Source organism: Macrosteles quadrilineatus, unplaced genomic scaffold (assembly GCF_028750875.1).
Source record: "Macrosteles quadrilineatus isolate MER2022 unplaced genomic scaffold, UCM_ALF_1.0 Scaffold_9__3_contigs__length_116548681, whole genome shotgun sequence".
Lineage (NCBI taxonomy): Eukaryota > Metazoa > Arthropoda > Insecta > Hemiptera > Cicadellidae > Macrosteles > Macrosteles quadrilineatus.
In genome coordinates this window covers 97,594,131-97,617,129 of record NW_026542602.1, presented here as the reverse complement: position 1 = coordinate 97,617,129, position 22,999 = coordinate 97,594,131, and the positions used below count along the sequence as shown (strand labels likewise).

The following is a 22,999-nucleotide window of genomic DNA, read 5'->3' as shown; positions in this document are numbered from 1 at the left end:
GCGGCAATTTCTCTTCTAGGGTCCTTTGACTCCGACTTTAAGTCGTGATAAGCATACAGGGATTTCCCCATCGGCTTAGAAGAAAGAAAGGAAGAATGAAATACTGAAAATCTGATCTGTTTCTCTTTTTATGACAAGAATACATGGATTTTCCTCAACCAATTGAAAAGGATACCAAAGAGAAACAAGGAATAGTAAGGAAGACAGTTCATCAAGAAATAATCACACAAGTGGACGTCTCTGATGTAAAAATACACAGCAAAAGCAAGATTAAAAACTCGAAGCTATTAAAATTGAAAAAAAAAACTGGATTTAAAATGAAGACAGTCCATATAGAATGACCAAGGATAAAGAAAAACCTGAAATCTTGGAACTACAAAAAAGGTTAATTTATCAGTGAATTTATATTAGATCTATTTTGTAGTGTAGAAGATAAGTTATACATAAACTTAAATCTTTTTAACTTTGTTTAAAAATATCAAACTCTCACCCATTGCCAAGCATAACATACCTTTCCAGTACTAAAAAAAACAGTTAAAAATTTATACCTATAAATATATTTTGTTACAAATTATCTGATACTAATGTATAGTATGTTTGTTTCCGGTGGGGTACTTGATGGAACGAGGAGAGCAAAGAAGAAATTAACGTACGGTAAGTACGCCTTCTGTCCCTTTGCTTTAGAAAACAGTAGATATTCTTTAGTATAGTAAGGTATTTTTCCCTCTTTCCGTCCTTTACACTGCAGTGAATTAAATCCAGTCTAAATCTTTCTATGAGAAGATGAAATGCATAAAATGAATGTTGGATAATAGTTAAGTATATCTATTTAAAGCTTTTGACCAAAAAAAAATTATGTTTAAATTGACAAAATGTATTGGAATCATTACATCATCTTTAAAGTTTTTTAATCTTTGGTTATAACTGATATTAATGGATGGTATGTTTGTTTCCGGTGGGGTGCGGGATTGAACGAGACCACAGCAGATATTAAACAATGGTAAGTACGCCGTCTGTCCCTTTCTTTTAGAGTACAGTAGAGGTTCTTAGCATTATATGCATGCTTTTGACCAAAAAAAAATTATGTTTAAATTTATGTATTAATAAAACATTCATGCGCAATATTGGATTAGGAATCAAAATGCGGCAAGTGGGTGAGAGTCCTTTGGACTCTGTCACTCAAAATTGTTGTTGTACAGGTAGATGTCGCTGAACCATCAAAGAAGAAACAAGGAGATGACCAGAGCAATACTCTTCTCTACTACGACTCATCTAGAATTTCAAATTACAGTACAACTTTAGTTTAGGCCCACCATAAAAATTTATTGAAAAATATCATAAAAAATTATACTATTTTACTTGCAAAGACTGTACACAATCACTTACTCACTGCCGCACCAACAACTAAAGAAAAGAATAAAAAAAAATAAAACTACAAAAATTAACTAGAGTAGCAAAGATATTTTTTACATTAGGCATTACAAACAAGTGTGCGTTCTGAAATACTTAACCATTAAACATTACAACAAAAAGTTTCCGGTAGTTTGTTATCAATTAATTTTTTTAAAACGTTTTTTTAGTAAAACAAAACTTTTGCATTTAAAATTCATTATTAAATTATTAACATTTATGCAGTGGCGTGTGTTTAGGGTTCTGCCCAGATTATCTGCATATCACTTATACTGTGAGTTCCCTAAAGAGTGCTTTTACAAAAACGCCAAAAATACATCCTCAAAACTCCCTCACACAATAGGAATGTTAGGCTCCCAATTTTTAGAGTAGGTACATAAGAAGTGCGGCAATTTTTCTTCTAGGGTCCTTTGACTCCGACTTTAAGTCGTGATAAGCATACAGGGATTCCCCCATCGGCTTAGAAGAAAGAAAGGAAGAATGAAATACTGAAAATATGATCTGTTCCTCTTTTTATGACAAGAATACATGGATTTTCCTCAACCAATTGAAAAGGATACCAAAGAGGAACAAGGAATAGTAAGGAAGACAGTTTATCAAGAAATAATCATACAAGTGGACTCCTCTGATGTAAAAATACACAGCAAAAGCAAGATTAAAAACTCGAAGCTATTAAAATTGAAAAAAAAAACTGGATTTAAAATGAAGACAGTCCATATAGAATGACCAAGGATAAAGAAAAACCTGAAATCTTGGAACTACAAAAAAGGTTAATTTATCAGTGAATTTATATTAGATCTATTTTGTAGTGTAGAAGATAAGTTATACATAAACTTAAATCTTTTTAACTTTGTTTAAAAATATCAAACTCTCACCCATTGCCAAGCATAACATACCTTTCCAGTACTAAAAAAACAGTTAAAAATTTATACTGATAAATATATTTTGTTACAAATTATCTGATACTAATGTATAGTATGTTTGTTTCCGGTGGGGTACTTGATGGAACGAGGAGAGCAAAGAAGAAATTAACGTACGGTAAGTACGCCTTCTGTCCCTTTGCTTTAGAAAACAGTAGATATTCTTTAGTATAGTAAGGTATTTTTCCCTCTTTCCGTCCTTTACACTGCAGTGAATTAAATCCAGTCTTAATCTTTCTATGAGAAGATGAAATGCATAAAATGAATGTTGGATAATAGTTAAGTATATCTATTTAAAGCTTTTGACCAGAAAAAATATTGTTTAAATTGACAAAATGTATTGGAATCATTACATCATCTTTAAAGTTTTTTAATCTTTGGTTATAACTGATATTATTGGATGGTATGTTTGTTTCCGGTGGGGTGCGGGATTGAACGAGACCACAGCAGATATTAAACAATGGTAAGTACGCCGTCTGTCCCTTTCTTTTAGAGTACAGTAGAGGTTCTTAGCATTATATGCATGTATTAATCAAACATTTATGCGCATAATATTGGATTAGGAATCAAAATGCGGCAAGTGGGTGAGAGTCCTTTGGACTCTGTCACTCAAAATTGTTGTTGTACAGGTAGATGTCGCTGAACCATCAAAGAAGAAACAAGGAGATGACCAGAGCAATACTCTTCTCTACTACGACTCATCTAGAATTTCAAATTACAGTACAACTTTAGTTTAGGCCCACCATAAAAATTTATTGAAAAATATCATAAAAAATTATACTATTTTACTTGCAAAGACTATACACAATCACTTACTCACTGCCGCACCAACAACTAAAGAAAAGAATAAAAAAAAATAAAACTACAAAACTTAACTAGAGTAGCAAAGATATTTTTTACATTAGGCATTACAAACAAGTGTGCGTTCTGAAATACTTAACCATTAAACATTACAACAAAAAGTTTCCGGTAGTTTGTTATCAATTAATTTTTTTAAAACGTTTTTTTAGTAAAACAAAACTTTTGCATTTAAAATTCATTATTACATTATTAACATTTATGCAGTGGCGTGTGTCTAGGGTTCTGCCCAGATTATCTGCATATCACTTATACTGTGAGTTCCCTATAGAGTGCTTTTATAAAAACGCCAAAAATACATCCTCAAAACTCCCTCACACAATAGTTATGTTAGGCTCCCAACTTTTAGAGTAGGTACATAAGAAGTGCGGCAATTTCTCTTCTAGGGTCCTTTGACTCCGACTTTAAGTCGTGATAAGCATACAGGGATTCCCCCATCGGCTTAGAAGAAAGAAAGGAAGAATGAAATACTGAAAATCTGATCTGTTCCTCTTTTTATGACAAGAATACATGGATTTTCCTCAACCAATTGAAAAGGATACCAAAGAGGAACAAGGAATAGTAAGGAAGACAGTTCATCAAGAAATAATCATACAAGTGGACTCCTCTGATGTAAAAATACACAGCAAAAGCAAGATTAAAAACTCGAAGCTATTAAAATTGAAAAAAAAAACTGGATTTAAAATGAAGACAGTCCATATAGAATGACCAAGGATAAAGAAAAACCTGAAATCTTGGAACTACAAAAAAGGTTAATTTATCAGTGAATTTATATAAGATCTATTTTGTAGTGTAGAAGATAAGTTATACATAAACTTAAATCTTTTTAACTTTGTTTAAAAATATCAAACTCTCACCCATTGCCAAGCATAACATACCTTTCCAGTACTAAAAAAACAGTTAAAAATTTATACTGATAAATATATTTTGTTACAAATTATCTGATACTAATGTATAGTATGTTTGTTTCCGGTGGGGTACTTGATGGAACGAGGAGAGCAAAGAAGAAATTAACGTACGGTAAGTACGCCTTCTGTCCCTTTGCTTTAGAAAACAGTAGATATTCTTTAGTATAGTAAGGTATTTTTCCCTCTTTCCGTCCTTTACACTGCAGTGAATTAAATCCAGTCTAAATCTTTCTATGAGAAGATGAAATGCATAAAATGCATGTTGGATAATAGTTAAGTATATCTATTTAAAGCTTTTGACCAGAAAAAATATTGTTTAAATTGACAAAATGTATTGGAATCATTACATCATCTTTAAAGTTTTTTAATCTTTGGTTATAACTGATATTATTGGATGGTATGTTTGTTTCCGGTGGGGTGCGGGATTGAACGAGACCACAGCAGATATTAAACAATGGTAAGTACGCCGTCTGTCCCTTTCTTTTAGAGTACAGTAGAGGTTCTTAGCATTATATGCATGTATTAATCAAACATTCATGCGCAATATTGGATTAGGAATCAAAATTCGGCAAGTGGGTGAGAGTCCTTTGGACTCTGTCACTCAAAATTGTTGTTGTACAGGTAGATGTCGCTGAACCATCAAAGAAGAAACAAGGAGATGACCAGAGCAATACTCTTCTCTACTACGACTCATCTAGAATTTCAAATTACAGTACAACTTTAGTTTAGGCCCACCATAAAAATTTATTGAAAAATATCATAAAAAATTATACTATTTTACTTGCAAAGACTATACACAATCACTTACTCACTGCCGCACCAACAACTAAAGAAAAGAATAAAAAAAAATAAAACTACAAAACTTAACTAGAGTAGCAAAGATATTTTTTACATTAGGCATTACAAACAAGTGTGCGTTGTGAAATACTTAACCATTAAACATTACAACAAAAAGTTTCCGGTAGTTTGTTATCAATTAATTTTTTTTTAACGTTTTTTTAGTAAAACAAAACTTTTGCATTTAAAATTCATTATTAAATTATTAACATTTATGCAGTGGCGTGTGTCTAGGGTTCTGCCCAGATTATCTGCATATCACTTATACTGTGAGTTCCCTATAGAGTGCTTTTATAAAAACGCCAAAAATACATCCTCAAAACTCCCTCACACAATAGGAATGTTAGGCTCCCAACTTTTAGAGTAGGTACATAAGAAGTGCGGCAATTTCTCTTCTAGGGTCCTTTGACTCCGACTTTAAGTCGTGATAAGCATACAGGGATTTCCCCATCGGCTTAGAAGAAAGAAAGGAAGAATGAAATACTGAAAATCTGATCTGTTTCTCTTTTTATGACAAGAATACATGGATTTTCCTCAACCAATTGAAAAGGATACCAAAGAGAAACAAGGAATAGTAAGGAAGACAGTTCATCAAGAAATAATCACACAAGTGGACGTCTCTGATGTAAAAATACACAGCAAAAGCAAGATTAAAAACTCGAAGCTATTAAAATTGAAAAAAAAAAACTGGATTTAAAATGAAGACAGTCCATATAGAATGACCAAGGATAAAGAAAAACCTGAAATCTTGGAACTACAAAAAAGGTTAATTTATCAGTGAATTTATATTAGATCTATTTTGTAGTGTAGAAGATAAGTTATACATAAACTTAAATCTTTTTAACTGTGTTTAAAAATATCAAACTCTCACCCATTGCCAAGCATAACATACCTTTCCAGTACTAAAAAAACAGTTAAAAATTTATACTGATAAATATATTTTGTTACAAATTATCTGATACTAATGTATAGTATGTTTGTTTCCGGTGGGGTACTTGATGGAACGAGGAGAGCAAAGAAGAAATTAACGTACGGTAAGTACGCCTTCTGTCCCTTTGCTTTAGAAAACAGTAGATATTCTTTAGTATAGTAAGGTATTTTTCCCTCTTTCCGTCCTTTACACTGCAGTGAATTAAATCCAGTCTAAATCTTTCTTTGAGAAGATGAAATGCATAAAATGAATGTTGGATAATACTTAAGTATATCTATTTAAAGCTTTTGACCAGAAAAAATATTGTTTAAATTGACAAAATGTATTGGAATCATTACATCATCTTTAAAGTTTTTTAATCTTTGGTTATAACTGATATTAATGGATGGTATGATTGTTTCCGGTGGGGTGCGGGTTTGAATGAGATCACAGCAGATATTAAAAAATGGTAGTACGCCCTCTGTCCCTTTCTTTTAGAGTACAGTAGAGGTTCTTAGCGTTATATGCATGTATTAAACAAACATTCATGCGCAATATTGGATTAGGAATCAAAATGCGGCAAGTGGGTGAGAGTCCTATGGACTCTGTCACTCAAAATTGTTGTTGTACAGGTAGATGTCGCTGAACCATCAAAGAAGAAACAAGGAGATGACCAGAGCAATACTCTTCTCTACTACGAGTCATCTAGAATTTCAAATTACAGTACAACTTTAGTTTAGGCCCACCATTAAAATTTATTGAAAAATATCATAAAAAATTATACTATTTTACTTGCAAAGATTATACACAATCACTTACTCACTGCCGCACCAACAACTAAAGAAAAGAATAAAAAAAAATAAAACTACAAAAATTAACTAGAGTAGGAAAGATATTTTTTACATTAGGCATTACAAACAAGTGTGCGTTCTGAAATACTTAACCATTAAACATTACAACAAAAAGTTTCCGGTAGTTTGTTATCAATTAATTTTTTTTAAACGTTTTTTTAGTAAAACAAAACTTTTGCATTTAAAATTCTTTATTAAATTATTAACATTTATGCAGTGGCGTGTGTTTAGGGTTCTGCCCAGATTTTCTGCATATCACTTATACTGTGAGTTCCCTATAGAGTGCTTTTATAAAAACGCCAAAAATACATCCTCAAAACTCCCTCACACAATAGGAATGTTAGGCTCCCAATTTTTAGAGTAGGTACATAAGAAGTGAGGCAATTTTTCTTCTAGGGTCCTTTGACTCCGACTTTAAGTCGTGATAAGCATACAGGGATTCCCCCATCGGCTTACAAGAAAGAAAGGAAGAATGAAATACTGATAATCTGATCTGTTCCTCTTTTTATGACAAGAATACATGGATTTTCCTCAACCAATTGAAAAGGATACCAAAGTGGAACAAGGAATAGTTAGGAAGTCAGTTCATCAAGAAATAATCATACAAGTGGACGTCTCTGATGTAAAAATACACAGCAAAAGCAAGATTAAAAACTCTTAGCTATTAAAATTGAAAAAAAACTGGATTTAAAATGAAGACAGTCCATATAGAATGACCAAGGATAAATAAAAACCTGAAATCTTGGAACTACAAAAAAGGTTAATTTATCAGTGAATTTATATTAGATCTATTTTGTAGTGTAGAAGATAAGTTATACATAAACTTAAATCTTTTTAACTTTGTTTAAAAATATCAAACTCTCACCCATTGCCAAGCATAACATACCTTTCCAGTACTAAAAAAACAGTTAAAAATTTATACTGATAAATATATTTTGTTACAAATTATCTGATACTAATGTATAGTATGTTTGTTTCCGGTGGGGTACTTGATGGAACGAGGAGAGCAAAGTAGAAATTAACGTACGGTAAGTACGCCCTCTGTCCCTTTGCTTTAGAAAACAGTAGATATTCTTTAGTATAATAAGGTATTTTTCCCCCTTTCTTTCCTAAACACTGCAGTGAAATAAATCCAGTTTAAGTCTTCCTATGAGAAGATGAAATGCATAAAATGGATGTAAGATCATAGTTTAATATATCTATTTTAAGCTTTTGACCAGAAAAGGTATTTTTGTAATTGACAAAATGTATTGAAATCATTACATCATTTTTAAAGTTTTTTAATCTTTGGTTCGAACTTATACTAATGGATGGTATGATTGTTTCCGGTGGGGTGCGGGTTTGAATGAGATCACAGCAGATATTAAAAAATGGTAGTACGCCCTCTGTCCCTTTCTTTTAGAGTACAGTAGAGGTTCTTAGCGTTATATGCATGTATTAAACAAACATTCATGCGCAATATTGGATTAGGAATCAAAATGCGGCAAGTGGGTGAGAGTCCTATGGACTCTGTCACTCAAAATTGTTGTTGTACAGGTAAATGTCGCTGAACCATCAAAGAAAAACAAGGAGATGACCAGAGCAATACTCTTCTCTTCTACGATTCATCTAGAATTTCAAATTATGACCATAGTATAGGCCCACCATAAGTTTTCAATGAAAAATATCATTTTAAAATTATAATATTTTACTTGAAAACACACTCACTTACTCACTCCCATGGCCATTTATGCCCAAGGCGGGATTTGGCTGCACCAACAACTAAAGAATAGAATATAAACAAATAAAACTACAAAAATTAAATAACAAAGATATTTTTTACATTAGGCTTTATAAACAAGTGTGCCTTCTGAAATACTAAACCATAAAACATTACAACAAACAGTTTCGAGTAGTTTGTTATCAATTTATATTTTTAAAACGTTTTTTTAGTAAAACAAAACTTTTGCATTTAAAATTCATTATTAAATTATTAACATTTATGCAGTGGTGTGTGTCTAGGGTTCTGCCCAGATTATCTGCATATCGCTTATACTGTGAGTTCCCTATAGAGTGCTTTTATAAAAACACCAAAAATACATGCTCAAAACTCCCTCACACAATATGAGGCTCCCAATTTTTAGAGTAGGTACATAAGAAGTGCGGTAATTTCTCTTCTAGGGTCCTTTGACTCCGACTTTAAGTCGTGATAAGCATACAGGGAATCCCCCATCGGCTTAGAAGAAAGAAAGGATGAATGAAATACTGAAAATCTGATCTGTTCCTATTTTTACGACAAGAATACATGGATTTTCCTCAACCATATGAAAAGTATACCAAAGAGGAACAAGATATAGTAAGGAAGACAATTCATCAAGAAGTAATCTTGCAAGTGGACTCCTCTGATGTAAAAATACACAGCAAAGGCAAGATTAAAAACTCAAAGCTATTAAAATTGAACAAATAAACTGGATTTAAAATGAAGACAATCCATATAGAGTGACCAAGGATAAAGAAAAACCTGAAATCTTGGAACTACAAAAAAGGTTAATTTATCAGTGAATTTATATTAGATCTATTTTGTAGTGTAGAAGATAAGTTAGTCATAAACTTAAATCATAAAGCATGATCGGACTATGGGAATGGGGTTTTACGGGGGGTTTTATGGGTTAAAAATAGGTTTTGACACAAAAAACATAAAATTTAGCAATTTCTTTCCAAACCATTTTGTAGAGCTTAAAAAAACAAATAATTTGTATATTGAAGTGTTATTATGCGCCTAATGGTTACGGAGAAAATTCCAAAAAAATGTAAATTTTAAATTCCCCGTGCCGCAGCAGACCTGCATACTTAGTGAGTTTCCATTCGCCTGATTGGATTTACACTAAAATTTCTCCTTAAAAATATTACATTTGTTCCCTATCTTAACAGAATTAGTCTAACGAGTACTTAGGTTTGCTGCAACAGGGAGGGTAAAAAAGGTTTTTTTAAATGTAAAATGTTATTTTATCAAAATATGTTCATAATCAAGCAAACTATAACATTTGACGTATTCTCCATAAGAATAATATGGGAATTTTAAAATTACAATTTTTTTGAATTTTATGCGTAACAATTAGACGCATTATATAACGCTTCAATATACTAAATTATTTGTTTTTTTAAGCTCTACAAAATAGTTTGAAAAGAAATTGTGAAATTTTGCGATTTTAGGGTCAAAAATGGGAAAAACCTATTTTTACCCCATAAAAACCAGTTCCCATAGTCCGATCATGCTGGTCAACCTATTTTCACCCCATAAAACCCCCCATAAACCCCCGTTCCCATAGTCCGATCATGCTGGTTTGCGAACTCATTCAAGTTTATCCCGCCTTACACCTTCAAACCAAATTTTATCAAAATCGGACAAAAATTACTCAAGTTATCGTACGGATGGACACACATATATGTAAAAATTTGAACGAATGGTGTTTTCCTCTGTGTACATCAAAATGAAAAAGTAAATCGGTCCCCGGCCTAGGTCTTACCATGAGACCTAGGGTAATAGCTACTTCCCTATAGGGAAATTTGCTAAAAGTAAGAATATTTTACTGTCACAAAGAGAATTTTCAATCAAGGAAGGTTTAAATTGGAAAGAGAGATGTAGTCGGATTCTACAGTGTCGTGGAAGTCTATAAAAAGTAACATTGAAATATTCTAATATGTATAGTTTTTATGTTTCTTCTGTTACAAAGCTCACTCTCCCATCCAGATAATTCCTAACCAAAATGCTTAAATGTAACATTTATTTTAATTTTTATCAAATAAAATAAGCTACTACATCGTAACAAAACAAATCATACAAAGAACATTAAAAACACAACTACAAAAAAGCGACACTTGACGAACAAACAGCAGCAGGGAGAACAAACACGACTGAACATGTAGCAGCCAACTTTACCTCTTCTATTTCTTCATGTGGCTCAATATCAGCAGTAACAGGGACATCTGAACACTCTTGTGGTGGAGTTTGTACTATTGGTGTTGCCAAAGGATCAATTTTATCATCCTTTCCATGACAGCATGTAAAGAACATTCTTTGTCAATCACAATTTACTAAACCTAATAATAATTTAATACTTGACAGAAAACCTTTTGGGAATTTGAATACCCTTTTGAATATATTTTAGACTTTGAGAGGCATTCAGACAGACAAAATTTAATGTGATTCAAAAAAGTTTAATAGTTAATGTTGGGCGTTTCAAAAGAAAAACAATTTTGACCGGGAAGGACTGAATGAAATAAATCCTCCAAAGAAATTGGATGAAACAAAGATACAAGTGATTTTGGTTTTCATATTCTACTTTATTTCATGAAACTCAAATTTATGATACAATGGTAGAAAACTCGCTAAAAGCCACAATAATGTAGACTTTTATTCCTTGGAAGAATATGTCAGTGTGTGTGACAGATAAGACTTTGTAGGACTTGTACTTTTTTAGGATTAAGCATTATGATTTTGATCCAATGTAATGACGCCATTCGTGCACATGTTTGCAAATTATAAATTAAGTTAATTTCATTTCATTTCATTTCAGACTAATCAAAAACGATGCAGTGGGCCAGGTTGACAAGTCCAAAGGGCCGTACTTTGCCCATCACTAGTGAATGCCTTCATGGTTTTATCCAATATATTTAGCTAGTTAGCAGATAGTTTTTAGTTTATAGTAAGCAGACCACTGAAATTTAAAAGAAACTGTGTCATTTTAGCACTTATAAAAAAAAAACACACCCAACAGCAGTATTTAGTAGCTGTTTTCCAGACTGAAGGGTCATATTGAATAAACATACTTCTCAATTTACTTAATCAATCTTTTCTGTTCAACTGTAAAAAGTGTAATTTATATTTTAAGTTAACAAAACCTAAAATTGTTTAGGTTATTATTAGGTGTTTGTGGTAATTATTACCTTTGGCTCACTTGGTGTTTGCACTATTGGTGTTAAAGGGTTTGTTTTTGCATCCTGAATCCATGATAGCATGTAAAACAAACAAAAACTATTAACACTTCTTATCCTTGAAATTACGTAAAAAAATAATTTTGACATCAGCACACCCTGTGCGCGGCTTATTTTAACCAATTACTTTATTTTAAAATTAAAATGGCTTATAGTTTAGATGACTTCTTTAGTAAGTGAAGTTAAAACCGGGGTTCCCCGAGGCTCCGTCCTTGGTCCCCTGCTCTCTTTTATTTCTGTTAATAATGATTTGCTACTTAGTATTGAGGATTCTCAAACCACTATGTTTGCCGATGACACAACATTCTTAACTGTTCACACTGATTTGGATAGGTAAAGTTACCTGTAGATCAGACAATGAAACATGCCAGTGATTGGTTAAGTGCAAAAAATCTCCTTCTTAATGTTGGTAAGACACAACACCTAGTTTATCATACAAAAACAAAGATTTAGGCTCAGGTATAGTTTGTAAAGAGGTTAGGACTGTACAAATCCGGGGCATATTGATTGACACCAGTCTTTCCTGGTCAGCTCATATTGACTTTGTCTGTTTAAAATTGTAAAGAGTTATTTATTTAGTGAATAGGTTAATAATTGTTGTTTCTGACAAAAATATATCCGTGTAGCCTATTTTACATTCTTTCAGTCAGTCAAGAGAGTTGCCTGAATCTGTCTTTAAAGATAGGCTATATAACTGGCTGGTAGAACATCCTTTTTATGATATTTAAGAGTATTGTGGTGTAAAAGTTGTTATGTTTTGATGTTTTAATTATTTTAGTATATTACACATGGCTTAAAGGCTACTTTTTATACTTGTTCACCTATACAACTATACTAGGATACTTTTTTATACTCATTGCCCTGACCTCTTGTGCCTGTCGCCTCAGTCTTGCCTCCTCAACAGCGTCCTTCTTGCTAGTGAGTGTCTTGTCACGTATGCTGGTCCTGCGTACAGACTGAGTTCGGGTGTTGTTGCTCTGAGTTCGCTTTACTCTGCGTCGCGCCTCCTGTTGCCGCTTGCTCTCCTGTTCTGTACGCAGTTCTGTGATCCGCTCACGCAGCTCGGGGTCCTCACAGATATCTGTGGACAGACTTGTAGTTTATGAAATGCTCAATATAGAGTTGAAATTTTGCTTTCATTCAAAACATTCTGTGATGGCCTAAAATTGTCTCGATTTTGTTTAGTTCTAATTTCAAATCTATTAAGAAGTAAATAATTTTTTTTTTTATAATTAATTATGACAAACTCCACTTACCTGCAGGTGTTTCGTCATGCTTTGTCCTGGCATTGAGATCTGCTCCATTGTGCACCAGCAGTTCTACCACCTCCAACTGGAAATAATTTAAGCAAATGAAAAAACTACAAACTCCTAAAATGTTAATCCTGAATATTGTCTGGCCTCTATCTTCAGTATCCAATAGTCAATGCTTCTACATAGTCAGTAACTTAAGTCACTGGAAGACCTTGTGATTACATGATATTCAAGTCAGCCGAGTGGTAAGACATCAAAATTAATAGGCAAGCCAAGTAAAGGACGAGTTTACGGTGAGTGTGGTGAAACTTTTGCCAATGATTCAGACAACTCAATAAATCTGTATGGGGGAGGATAGAGAAGAGTGGAGGCGGCTAGCTAATCTACGAGGCAAAAAATCAACTGAGATTTGTGACACCCCATCAGTAGTAGTAGTAATAAATCAGAAAAATGTTTCTAATCATTCTGACTTTCACAGTTTGTTGGCATAAAATAGAAACAGCCTTACATCATTGACATTTCGAAGCTGAACAAGACACTATATCAAGATGAATGGGCTGAAGCAAGTTTTTTCTTTCAATAGAAGAAGATGAATGAGCTACTCACATAGAGTTTGCTTCTGTAAAAACTGGATTTTCTCTTTTTTGGAATTTGATGTGCCATGAAAGATGCAATAGTTAACAAGAAGCAGTTCTTTTGATTAGACTCAGTTAAAAGTTAAAAGGTTTCAGGATATAACAGAAATAAATAATAAAATAATAGATCTCAGAGCACTCTGGGGATAGCTCAATACAACTACATTCATTATATTATCAGGCTTTTTACAGCTTTCATATGGGAATGAAATGTCTACTTTTATTGATGGTTAAAAACACTAATTCAGTAAAAATAGTACAGTTTTATTTTGATGAAGACATCCAAGACATCTAAAAGGAGATAAAATTGTGAGGTATACCCTAACCATGTAGTAAATAACCATGTTTCAGTTATTATATTATTTGTGATACCACTGGTTTACATTACATCGCAAAGTGAAGACGATGAGACACCTTAATAAAAGATCAACCAATTTTAATAATTGTGTTGTTGTCAAGAAGCAGAAAATAAATTCCCTACCTCCAAAACAACTAAAACCATTTCTTAGGGACTTACCAGTCTATCAATTACCAAAAGAGATACTAACCACTCAGCTACCCAGTGTAGTGTAAAGTACTCACATGTCCCCAACAAGCTGCTGCATGTACAGGCTGCCAGTCGTCATTATCTTTGACATCTGTACTGACGTGTTGGTCCAGCAGAAACTCTACCACTCTTAGGTAGCCGTTGGCAGCAGCTATGTGAAGCTGCAATAGAACAGATTGATAATCAGAAATAAATCCTTTAAAGTATAAAAAATGTTGCAATCTTAACTGTTTGTTTAAATTTAAAACATACTTAGATACTTAAGCATTTAAAATCCATAAAATGTTCAGTAATTAAGCTACATTAATTTTTGTTATGGTGTTCCATCATCGTATGATCTTCAAATACAAATAGTCTTAAAATTTTCAAGTTTTTTGTGGATTTACAGTCAGGAAAAGCAAACAAGTAGCAAAACTGCAAAGCACCTCATAAGAATTCATCGAAACCAACTTCCAAAAGAGACACTGATCGTATATTTCATGGTGCCTTCCTTCAACCTCTGCCAAGGACAGGTTAACCAATCATAAGTTAAACACCATGGCCGAGGGTTGATATTGGATTAAAATCCTCAACCAACGTCTTTTGGCTTGAGAGACAACGCTTTAGACTACCCACCGATTTATCAGACCTGTCTACCTCAACAACAACTTAATCAAATCAAATCAAATCATCTTTATTCCATAGACACAAATTGTATATTGCAAAGTACAATAGTGTATGTATGTAAGGCCCCGGTGACTTTGACTCCTAGGTTGCAGAACCTATGTCTGGTTATAGCTTTAGCCATAGCAACTGCTTTTACGTGGGAATGAAATTCTTAGTTTTATCCATAGTCGAATAGTCAATATAAAGATGATTACTATAATAACCTCATTATAAACATACTCACCGGTGTTGCACCGTGATCATCATGCAGCTCTAGATCGGCTCCCGCCGCCGCCGCCTGCGTCAGGTCTGCCAACATCTGTGTCTCGGTGAGCGCTCGAGTCTCGTCAATCAGCTGTTGAGTCACTCCGCGCCTCGCCATCTCACTCTCTATGTGCTCGAGCGCAGCCTCATCTTCGCAAATATCATAGGCCATATTCCCATCTGCGTTGACAGCTAACAGGTCTGCTCCACTAGAAAAATATAAAATCCATACCTAATGTTAAAAATACCTCAGCTATTTGTTTGTTATTCTTTCAATGTATTACCTTATTAAAATCAGGTGCGATTATTTGTAAAAAAAAAATTATGACAGATTGACACATACATGATGAGTGCAGATTTCACTTGTCAGGGAGCTAGTCAGAAACTCAAGATTCCATTTAATAAAGTTTAGTTGTGACTGATAACAAGCTTAACCCTCCGAGTGTCCATAGTTTAGGCCTTAATGTCCACCTATTTTTGGCCCCTTTGCAAGGTTTTATTAAAACGGATCTGAGAAGCTTAAAACAATGTTAATTCTAATGTTCTATATACCATTTTGTTTGGAAAATCATGGGCTTCAATATTATATATAAAACATAAGGAACATTTAAAAAAAAAAAAAATTTTTAGGTAAAAAAAAATATAATTTCGAAAATTTTCAAAAAAAAAATAAGTTCGCGCTCAATGAAATTGTATAAATTATAGGCCTATCAATATTTGAAAATAGCCACTTTGTTCTAAATTTAATGAGGATTACAAATATATAATCATATAGCGAGGTAAGTTATCAAATAAATAAGTTATGAGCGAAAAACGGATTTCAGTACATAGCGTTTAGCTAAGAATGCATAGCCTAACCATAGCTAGGAATCTGGCAGATAATTTACATCAATATCACTACCTACTTCTTCAGGATCATCAACCAGCACTTCAAAACCACTTAAATCTTCTTATAATGCACCACGTATATCACTACTTTTGATTTTTAACGCTAAAACAATGATAAACGTAATAAAACACATCAGTCATCGGTCCGGGGGAACCTAGCTGTTTACAAATACACGCACGTCAGCTGTCTGTTACAATATTTTCGGAACTAAAATGAATAGCGCTTAGAGACAGACCTCTGGAGAAAGCTTAGAATATTACGGAAAGAACGATACCTAACTCGATCCAGTTCAATCCGATTCAGTCAGTCATAGAGCCTTCGCCGTAAACGATGTTTGTGCGTCTTAAAAGCGACGCGTGACCCTACACAAAGTGTGTTGTGCGTCGTTTTTATGACGCGTGACACTCGGAGGGTTAAAAGGATCTATAAGTAAAATCCTGACCATGAGAAATCTTACCTGGCTATGAGATATCTGACGAGATGTAGGTGTCCGCAGGTTGCTGCTGCGTGGAGAGGTGTCCATTTCTCACTGTCTTCTGCGTTGACGTTGGCTCCGTACTGCAGCAGTAACTTCATCATCTCCTCGTTGTCATCTATGCAGCACTACACAGCAAAACAACAAATATAACACTATTGAATTATAGTTACATCAGATAACTATATATTGACGAAATGCTACATTGGATCCATAACGTAAAAGAAATTTGTCTAGAATAAAATTTGTGCACAATTACTATTGAAGGAAACTATTTCACATCACCATATTGGAAGTTCAAAATATTTTGGGACATCACAAAAAGGACTATATCAAATAGATAATAATGTAATCAAAAATTTAACAACAAATTTAATGCTTACACTGAGATGTTCCAAAATTATCCTCATTGTTTACTTTTGAATTTGTATATAAGTTGTTTATAAACCATGTGTTATGTATCCAAACACCTAGGCCTACTATTAGCTATTAGCTAAATTAATACCTCTAAATTATCACATGTTTACATACAGTAAAAGGGCAAAAGGTTTCACCTATTGTAAATTTCCATATTTCACATTCTCATCAAACACTGTCTTTTATTATTTAATAAGCTGAAATTTGTAATCGCTGGAAGTTATTTATACAGTTTGAATTATTTTACAAAATTTTTCTTCTCTTTCACTTTCAAAAATATAATTAAAATACCAACCAATCATAAGTAACAGTGAATAGTGAGTGACATCAAGAAACCAGTGATAGCCAATTGTTACAACAGATGTATGAAATTTAACATCAAGATTTCAATTGCATAGTAAGTCATGAAGAAGCAAGAAAGGAATCTGATTTGAAAATTTTAATTGGTGATTTAACTTAACAGTATTTAAACCTTAAGATCTATCTCAATTACTTAATACCTATCATGTCTACATCAAGAAATATTTTGTGGTGAAGACTATTGTAAACTTTTGGGTGAGATCAAACTGCACTTGACTTAGGCCTACTTTCCTAAAATACTCACATTGCAAAATTTCTATTGACTTTTGCCGTTTTGAACTTTAACCTAAATTATCATTTTACTAAATTCAAAATTTGAACTTTCATCTTTTCAAAAGTGTATACCTAATTGAACTGTAACTTTTGATTAACATTAGGCTTATGCCTATCCAAAATCACATAAGCCTACTTTGAGCCGGCCCGATACTCCTAGAACCCTGAGATAAGAATTTAATCTAAATTTATAACCATATTTGTACAATTTGACAAATAAAAGGTTTATATGTTTTTATTATTGTAAACCCTGGACATTTATTTATTTACCAACACACATAGACTAATAAAGAACTTTACAACACTGACTTTTGGATACGGTAATACAAATCCTATCTGTTATGTACTTTTGTTAAATTTTTATTTTTCCCTTAGTTTTTGATACTGTGATAGTTGATGTTCCTTGCTACAGTTTACATTCAGTTAGGCTTTGTTAAAAAGTTGACCTACTCAACAGAAAGGAGTATTTTGTATCAGATCACTCTATCCGAAGCTTAACTCAACTGCCTAAAGCTTTAACATGAGACTGGTATTTCTACTTCTACTAATAGTCCCCCTAAGTACTCAATCAAGGCATATTTTGACAGCCTTTTACACTTGTATCACTACTCAACTTCGGCCATATCACTTAATAATAACATCTTTTAAGTCTTTTAATATCTTTTAGTATTGCGATGACATTTTGGGTTACCTGTCAACAACAACTAAAAGCATCTACCCCTGTCATAATGGGCTACTATTTCAACTTCAACACTGCACTAACAAATTACAAGTCTGTTGTATTGATAACACAATTTTAATATTGTTTTTGTGTATAAATATGTCACTGTCTATGTCGGAGATTTGATGCACATAGGCAATAAGAGCTAATCTATACTAAAGAAAAATTAATAAATTGTCGATAAGCATGAAATTTCAGTTTAGAATGAAGCCAACCAACCGATCTTTTCGTCACTCAAATGTTTTAACGTAAATTGATTTTTGCGTACATCAATAAAACTAATAAAAACTAATAAAATCAATAAATTATTGTGAAATCAATAAATTATTTATCTCCAATAGCAATAGATATTTCAGTGATGCAAACAATTAAAATTTATCTTCTCAACACTAAAGTGCAAAAATAAATCAACTTAATCAATAAACATGTTGCAAAAACCTGTCATTAAAATAATGCATTCAAATAAACATGAAAGCGATCTCAGTTAAATTGCCGGAAAGTAATATGAAACTGATAACCGAATCACCTGTAATTGGATTACATGTTTCAACGTTTTAGAGCGAAATGTCAAAAACAATAAAGAGTGATTGTTTGTTCAAGAGTGAAACAGTTTTAATTGTACAAATATTACCTGATGCAGAGCAGTCAGTCCATCCTCATTCGTTGAATCGGGACTGACTCCTTTTTCCAGTAGTCTTTCAACTACAACAGATAATTAAAATAAATAAATTTAATATAAATTAATTAATTTACTAAACTAATTACTAAATAAAAAAATCTAAATCTAAAGTCTATTTTGGCCATGTTATCTTAGCTGTTAAATAACAAGAAATAAAACAACAAAACATTTACATTAACAGACAGAAATAACCAGAAATGATTCTTTCATAAGGATAGTAAATAATTTTAAAAAATTGAAAAAAATCAATGCCAGGTTTTATAAATAAAGTTATTATAAGACCATTGAATTTGGATACCGTTCTGCAAGTAGGTTTCTTATCCCAATCTTTAATATGGGGGTGGTTTTGGTGAGTTTGTAGAATCAGCTAAAGCTTCCGTGAACTTTATTTAGACTACATCTTTCTTTCTTATTTTACGGCATGTTTTCTAGCATGCACTTTACTCTCTTGATAAAAATACCATAGGACAATCAATAGTTTACACATAGTTCTTTTTATGTGGTTATAATCTCTTAAATCAAAAATTTTCCAAATGAATGAAAAATCAATCATATTAAAATAAATCTACAGCTAAATAATGACAGTTATTTTCTTAGTGAAACATTAAAAAAAACTTGTCTCAAGATTTTACCTAAAATGTATTTAGGTAGCTCTGGCCAATAGCTACTGAGATCAAGCTAACTTCACAGCTTCAGAAACTTGGTTTGCTAACTTTCAAGATTTAATTCCCGAATTCTTTGGGTCCAATGATATTATTAAAACTTACTTTGGCATTATACAATTTTTGGTGTGGTTGCAAACTTATTCTAATTTCAAATGTAATTTTGCAAACTACTGTGTAGTATTACGTAAGGGAAATCGAGTACAGTATATGAGTGAACTGTATTGATAACATTTATTGGTAGGCACTAAAACGCAAACTTATGACATAACTGCCATGGATTTAAGGTATGTCATAATACCTACTGTTGTTGCCCAGTTAACCTGATTTTGTTTTATATCTTTCTCTTAGAATTTCCCTTATAATTTCTATCTCTTTTAAGTGTTCTATCTTTTTCTATCTTTTTAAGTATTATAAGACGTATCTTTATTTACTTTCCGTAATTTCTATCTCCTACATCCTGTTTATTTTGCCTATCACTTAATTTTTTACGATTTCTCTATTTGTTTCTCTTGCTTCCTAATAGTCTCTCCCTACCTCCTAATTTTTTCCACCTACCTCCTTATTTCTTCCACGTAGGCTACCTCATCTAGTCTTCCTTCTAACTCGACATTTCTTCGTCCCACCTCCTTCTGTCTTTGGCCTACCTCTTAATTTCTTACTCCTACTTTATCATATCTCCTGACTCTTCTAAATTTCTTCTTCCCTATTCACATTCCTTCCTCCTACCTCCTCATTCTTCCTCCTACCTTCTCATATCTTCCCTTTAACTCCTCATTTCCTACTCGTACCTACTTGTTTCTTCCTCCTAATTCCTAATTTCTTTCTCCCACCTTATTCCCTCATACCCACTACACTGCTACCAACCTTCTGTAATGTCGTTCCTGCTAGCCGCCTCCAGAAGCATTACACTGTCACTGAAGCGTATGCGTCTGTGGTTGGTTCGCTCACGCCGATGTCTCCCTCGCTCCCACTCTCGTTCCCGAGCCGCCCACAGCTTGAGCTGAGTGGTGCGCCGGCGCCGGGCCAATGCCAGCCGCTCCCCGGTGGTCATGTGCTCCACCTGGGTCATCTCTGACACCAGCTCGCAGTGCTCCATCCTGCTTCTCTGTAACATATATGCAATAAAATTATAGCAAAACCTCAATATTAACGTGCTATTTTGTTATAGTCTATACCAGTCAAAAAAATGTACGTTCATTTGGGAAAATAAATATTAAGTGATTGCCCAAAAAGGTGGTTAAACCTCCTGAAACATGTCTTTTCACGCATATAAATACATGGCTATCTCTCCAAGGGCCATGCTGTTGGATAATTAGGTTAAAGAGATTAATTCCAAGTGAAAGAAGATAAAGAAATAATAATATTCTGGTAAAAACCATTAAAATGTAGGTTGTTCCAGAATCAATAGTCCAAAGCTCCACGGAGAGATAGTTAATGTTGTAAATGAAGAGGTTCTCTCTTCATTTATCTTCAGCAGTCACATATTTTTAACTAACTTTGGTGATTATATGTGAAGAGATTTAATAAAAAATGAAAATACATTTGATTCTCAAAGAATTTCCAAAAGTTTTTTTTTAATATTTCTATCAGATAAACAATTTTGTTTTTTTTTTATTTAAATTGTTACGAGTAAAGCCTTGACTGCTTGTGCTAGTTGTCATATAAAACTAACTTATATTATTTAAATAACAAAAATTAAGCATGGAATATTTTTATGCATTACGATATATATATTCATTAAGTACTGATTCTGAATTTTCCTTTAAAACATACTAGAACCCTCAGAATAACCAACAAAGTCAATTAAAACATTGTATAAACCGTAACAAATAAACTTATTAATAAGCAACTACAAAATAAGGGATTGTTAAAACTAATACTTGCAGAAATTCTTAAAATATACCTTCCTCAACATTGAGAAGAACAACACTTGAACATTGCGCTGTGATATCACGTTATCTGATCTGACTTACGGATTATGGATGGGAGTTGTTCAATACAAAATCAATATAAGCACAGATAAATATTACAATGAAGCATTATAGTCCGATAACAGAACCAGAACTAATTGATTCCTTATTAAATACAACAAGAATGTTTAAAAATGTAGTAAATGTTTTTCTCACATTTTCTATAGCACAGTGGCAAAAGTGATGTTGGTCATTAGATAATAAATACCAGCTGATCAGCTGGTATAGCAATCCTCCCCCTTTAGTTTTCTTTATTTACAATATTCTAATTTGGTCTACATGGCTTTTCCATATACATCCGTCTTCGATCTAACCAGCTAGATAACATTTCCCAATTGTTTCTCAATTTTCCCAACCGTCCATGATCAAAACGATTAAGTGACACGTGGTTTCATTACTTAGGTTGGAATATTGTTTAGTGAAATTAATGTAGGTTAAAATTTCAAAAACTGTAATAGTGACATAGACATTTTCCAGAGAAAAAATAATGAAATTTTAAGAAGTTTTGAATTGTAAACAATTAGGTACTGAAATTGTTGATAACACAACAGTTGAGATACTTTTCAGGATAGTAAAAATTTGGACCTGATTGATCATTTACATAAGATTTGAGTAAGGAAAGGTTTGATATAACCATGTTACTTTTTACATGTTAAATACATATCTTAAATAAACGGTATCAGCATTCTGACACATACTTTCTCCCATAAGTTTGTCAACTACCTTTATCATGTGTAAGAGGTGAGAGTAAATATACGGAAATGGAATTTGTACAATTTTGTTCAGAATTTAAAGGACTATAACATACTAAATTTTTATCAAACTCGTTTAAACTCTTAAATTTTTATCAAAATTGTTCGGGCCATTTTTGGAAAAATCAGATTTTTCCGTTATTTTATGGGGTTTTTATGGGAAAATAACATAATTTAAAATAACTTTTAATTCGTAATTTTTACAGAAATGGGATTTGCACAATTTTTTTCAGAATATAAAGGACTATAACATACTAAATGTTTTATCAAAATCGTTCGGGCCGTTTTTGGGAAAATTCTATTTTTCCGTTATTTTATGGGAAAATCCCCATTAAAAATCCAAATTTCTAAAAAATTGAAAAAAACTATCAAAATTGTAAGGACCATAACATACTATGTTGAATAAAAACAGGATTTTTTTTTTTTAATCCTATTTTTCGTTATTTTATGGGGTTTTTATAGGAAAATAACATAATTTACCATAACTTTTGAACCGTAATTTTTAGAGAAATGGGGTTTTCACCAGTTTGTTCAAAATTTAAAGGGCTACAATATACTAAATTTATATCAAAATCGTTCGGGCCATTTTTGAGAAAATTCGATTTTTCCGGTTTTTTATGGGTTTTTATGGGAAAATCCCCATTAAAAATCAAAATTTCAAAAAAATTAAAAAAACGCCTGGAGATACCATGGATTAGAACCTACATACCAAATTTCATCGAAATCGGACCACAGGTGTAGTCTCTAGGTCTGTACACATCCAGACACACACATACACGCCATCCC

The 22,999-nt window shown here is 32.7% G+C and overlaps 1 protein-coding gene across 5 annotated transcripts in view; it reads right to left on the bottom strand.

The window, feature by feature from the left end:
* Positions 1-22,999, bottom strand: part of LOC129002701 (protein phosphatase 1 regulatory subunit 16A) — a 113,962-nt gene that overhangs the window by 49,158 nt on the left and 41,805 nt on the right. For 2 of the 5 annotated variants that reach the window (XM_054430699.1, XM_054430700.1), the window contains exons 2-10: positions 20,356-20,596; positions 18,779-18,849; positions 16,359-16,504; positions 14,993-15,221; positions 14,139-14,264; positions 12,925-13,000; positions 12,535-12,749; positions 11,621-11,674; positions 10,614-10,721 (exon numbers count right to left, since the gene is read on the bottom strand). In XM_054430699.1, coding sequence (XP_054286674.1) covers positions 10,614-10,721; positions 11,621-11,674; positions 12,535-12,749; positions 12,925-13,000; positions 14,139-14,264; positions 14,993-15,221; positions 16,359-16,504; positions 18,779-18,849; positions 20,356-20,587 — 1,257 coding nt within the window. In that variant the 5' untranslated portion in view covers positions 20,588-20,596. The remainder of the gene's footprint in view (positions 1-10,613; positions 10,722-11,620; positions 11,675-12,534; positions 12,750-12,924; positions 13,001-14,138; positions 14,265-14,992; positions 15,222-16,358; positions 16,505-18,778; positions 18,850-20,355; positions 20,597-22,999) is intronic. The other 3 variants (XM_054430703.1, XM_054430702.1, XM_054430704.1) reach the window with 3 other exon arrangements.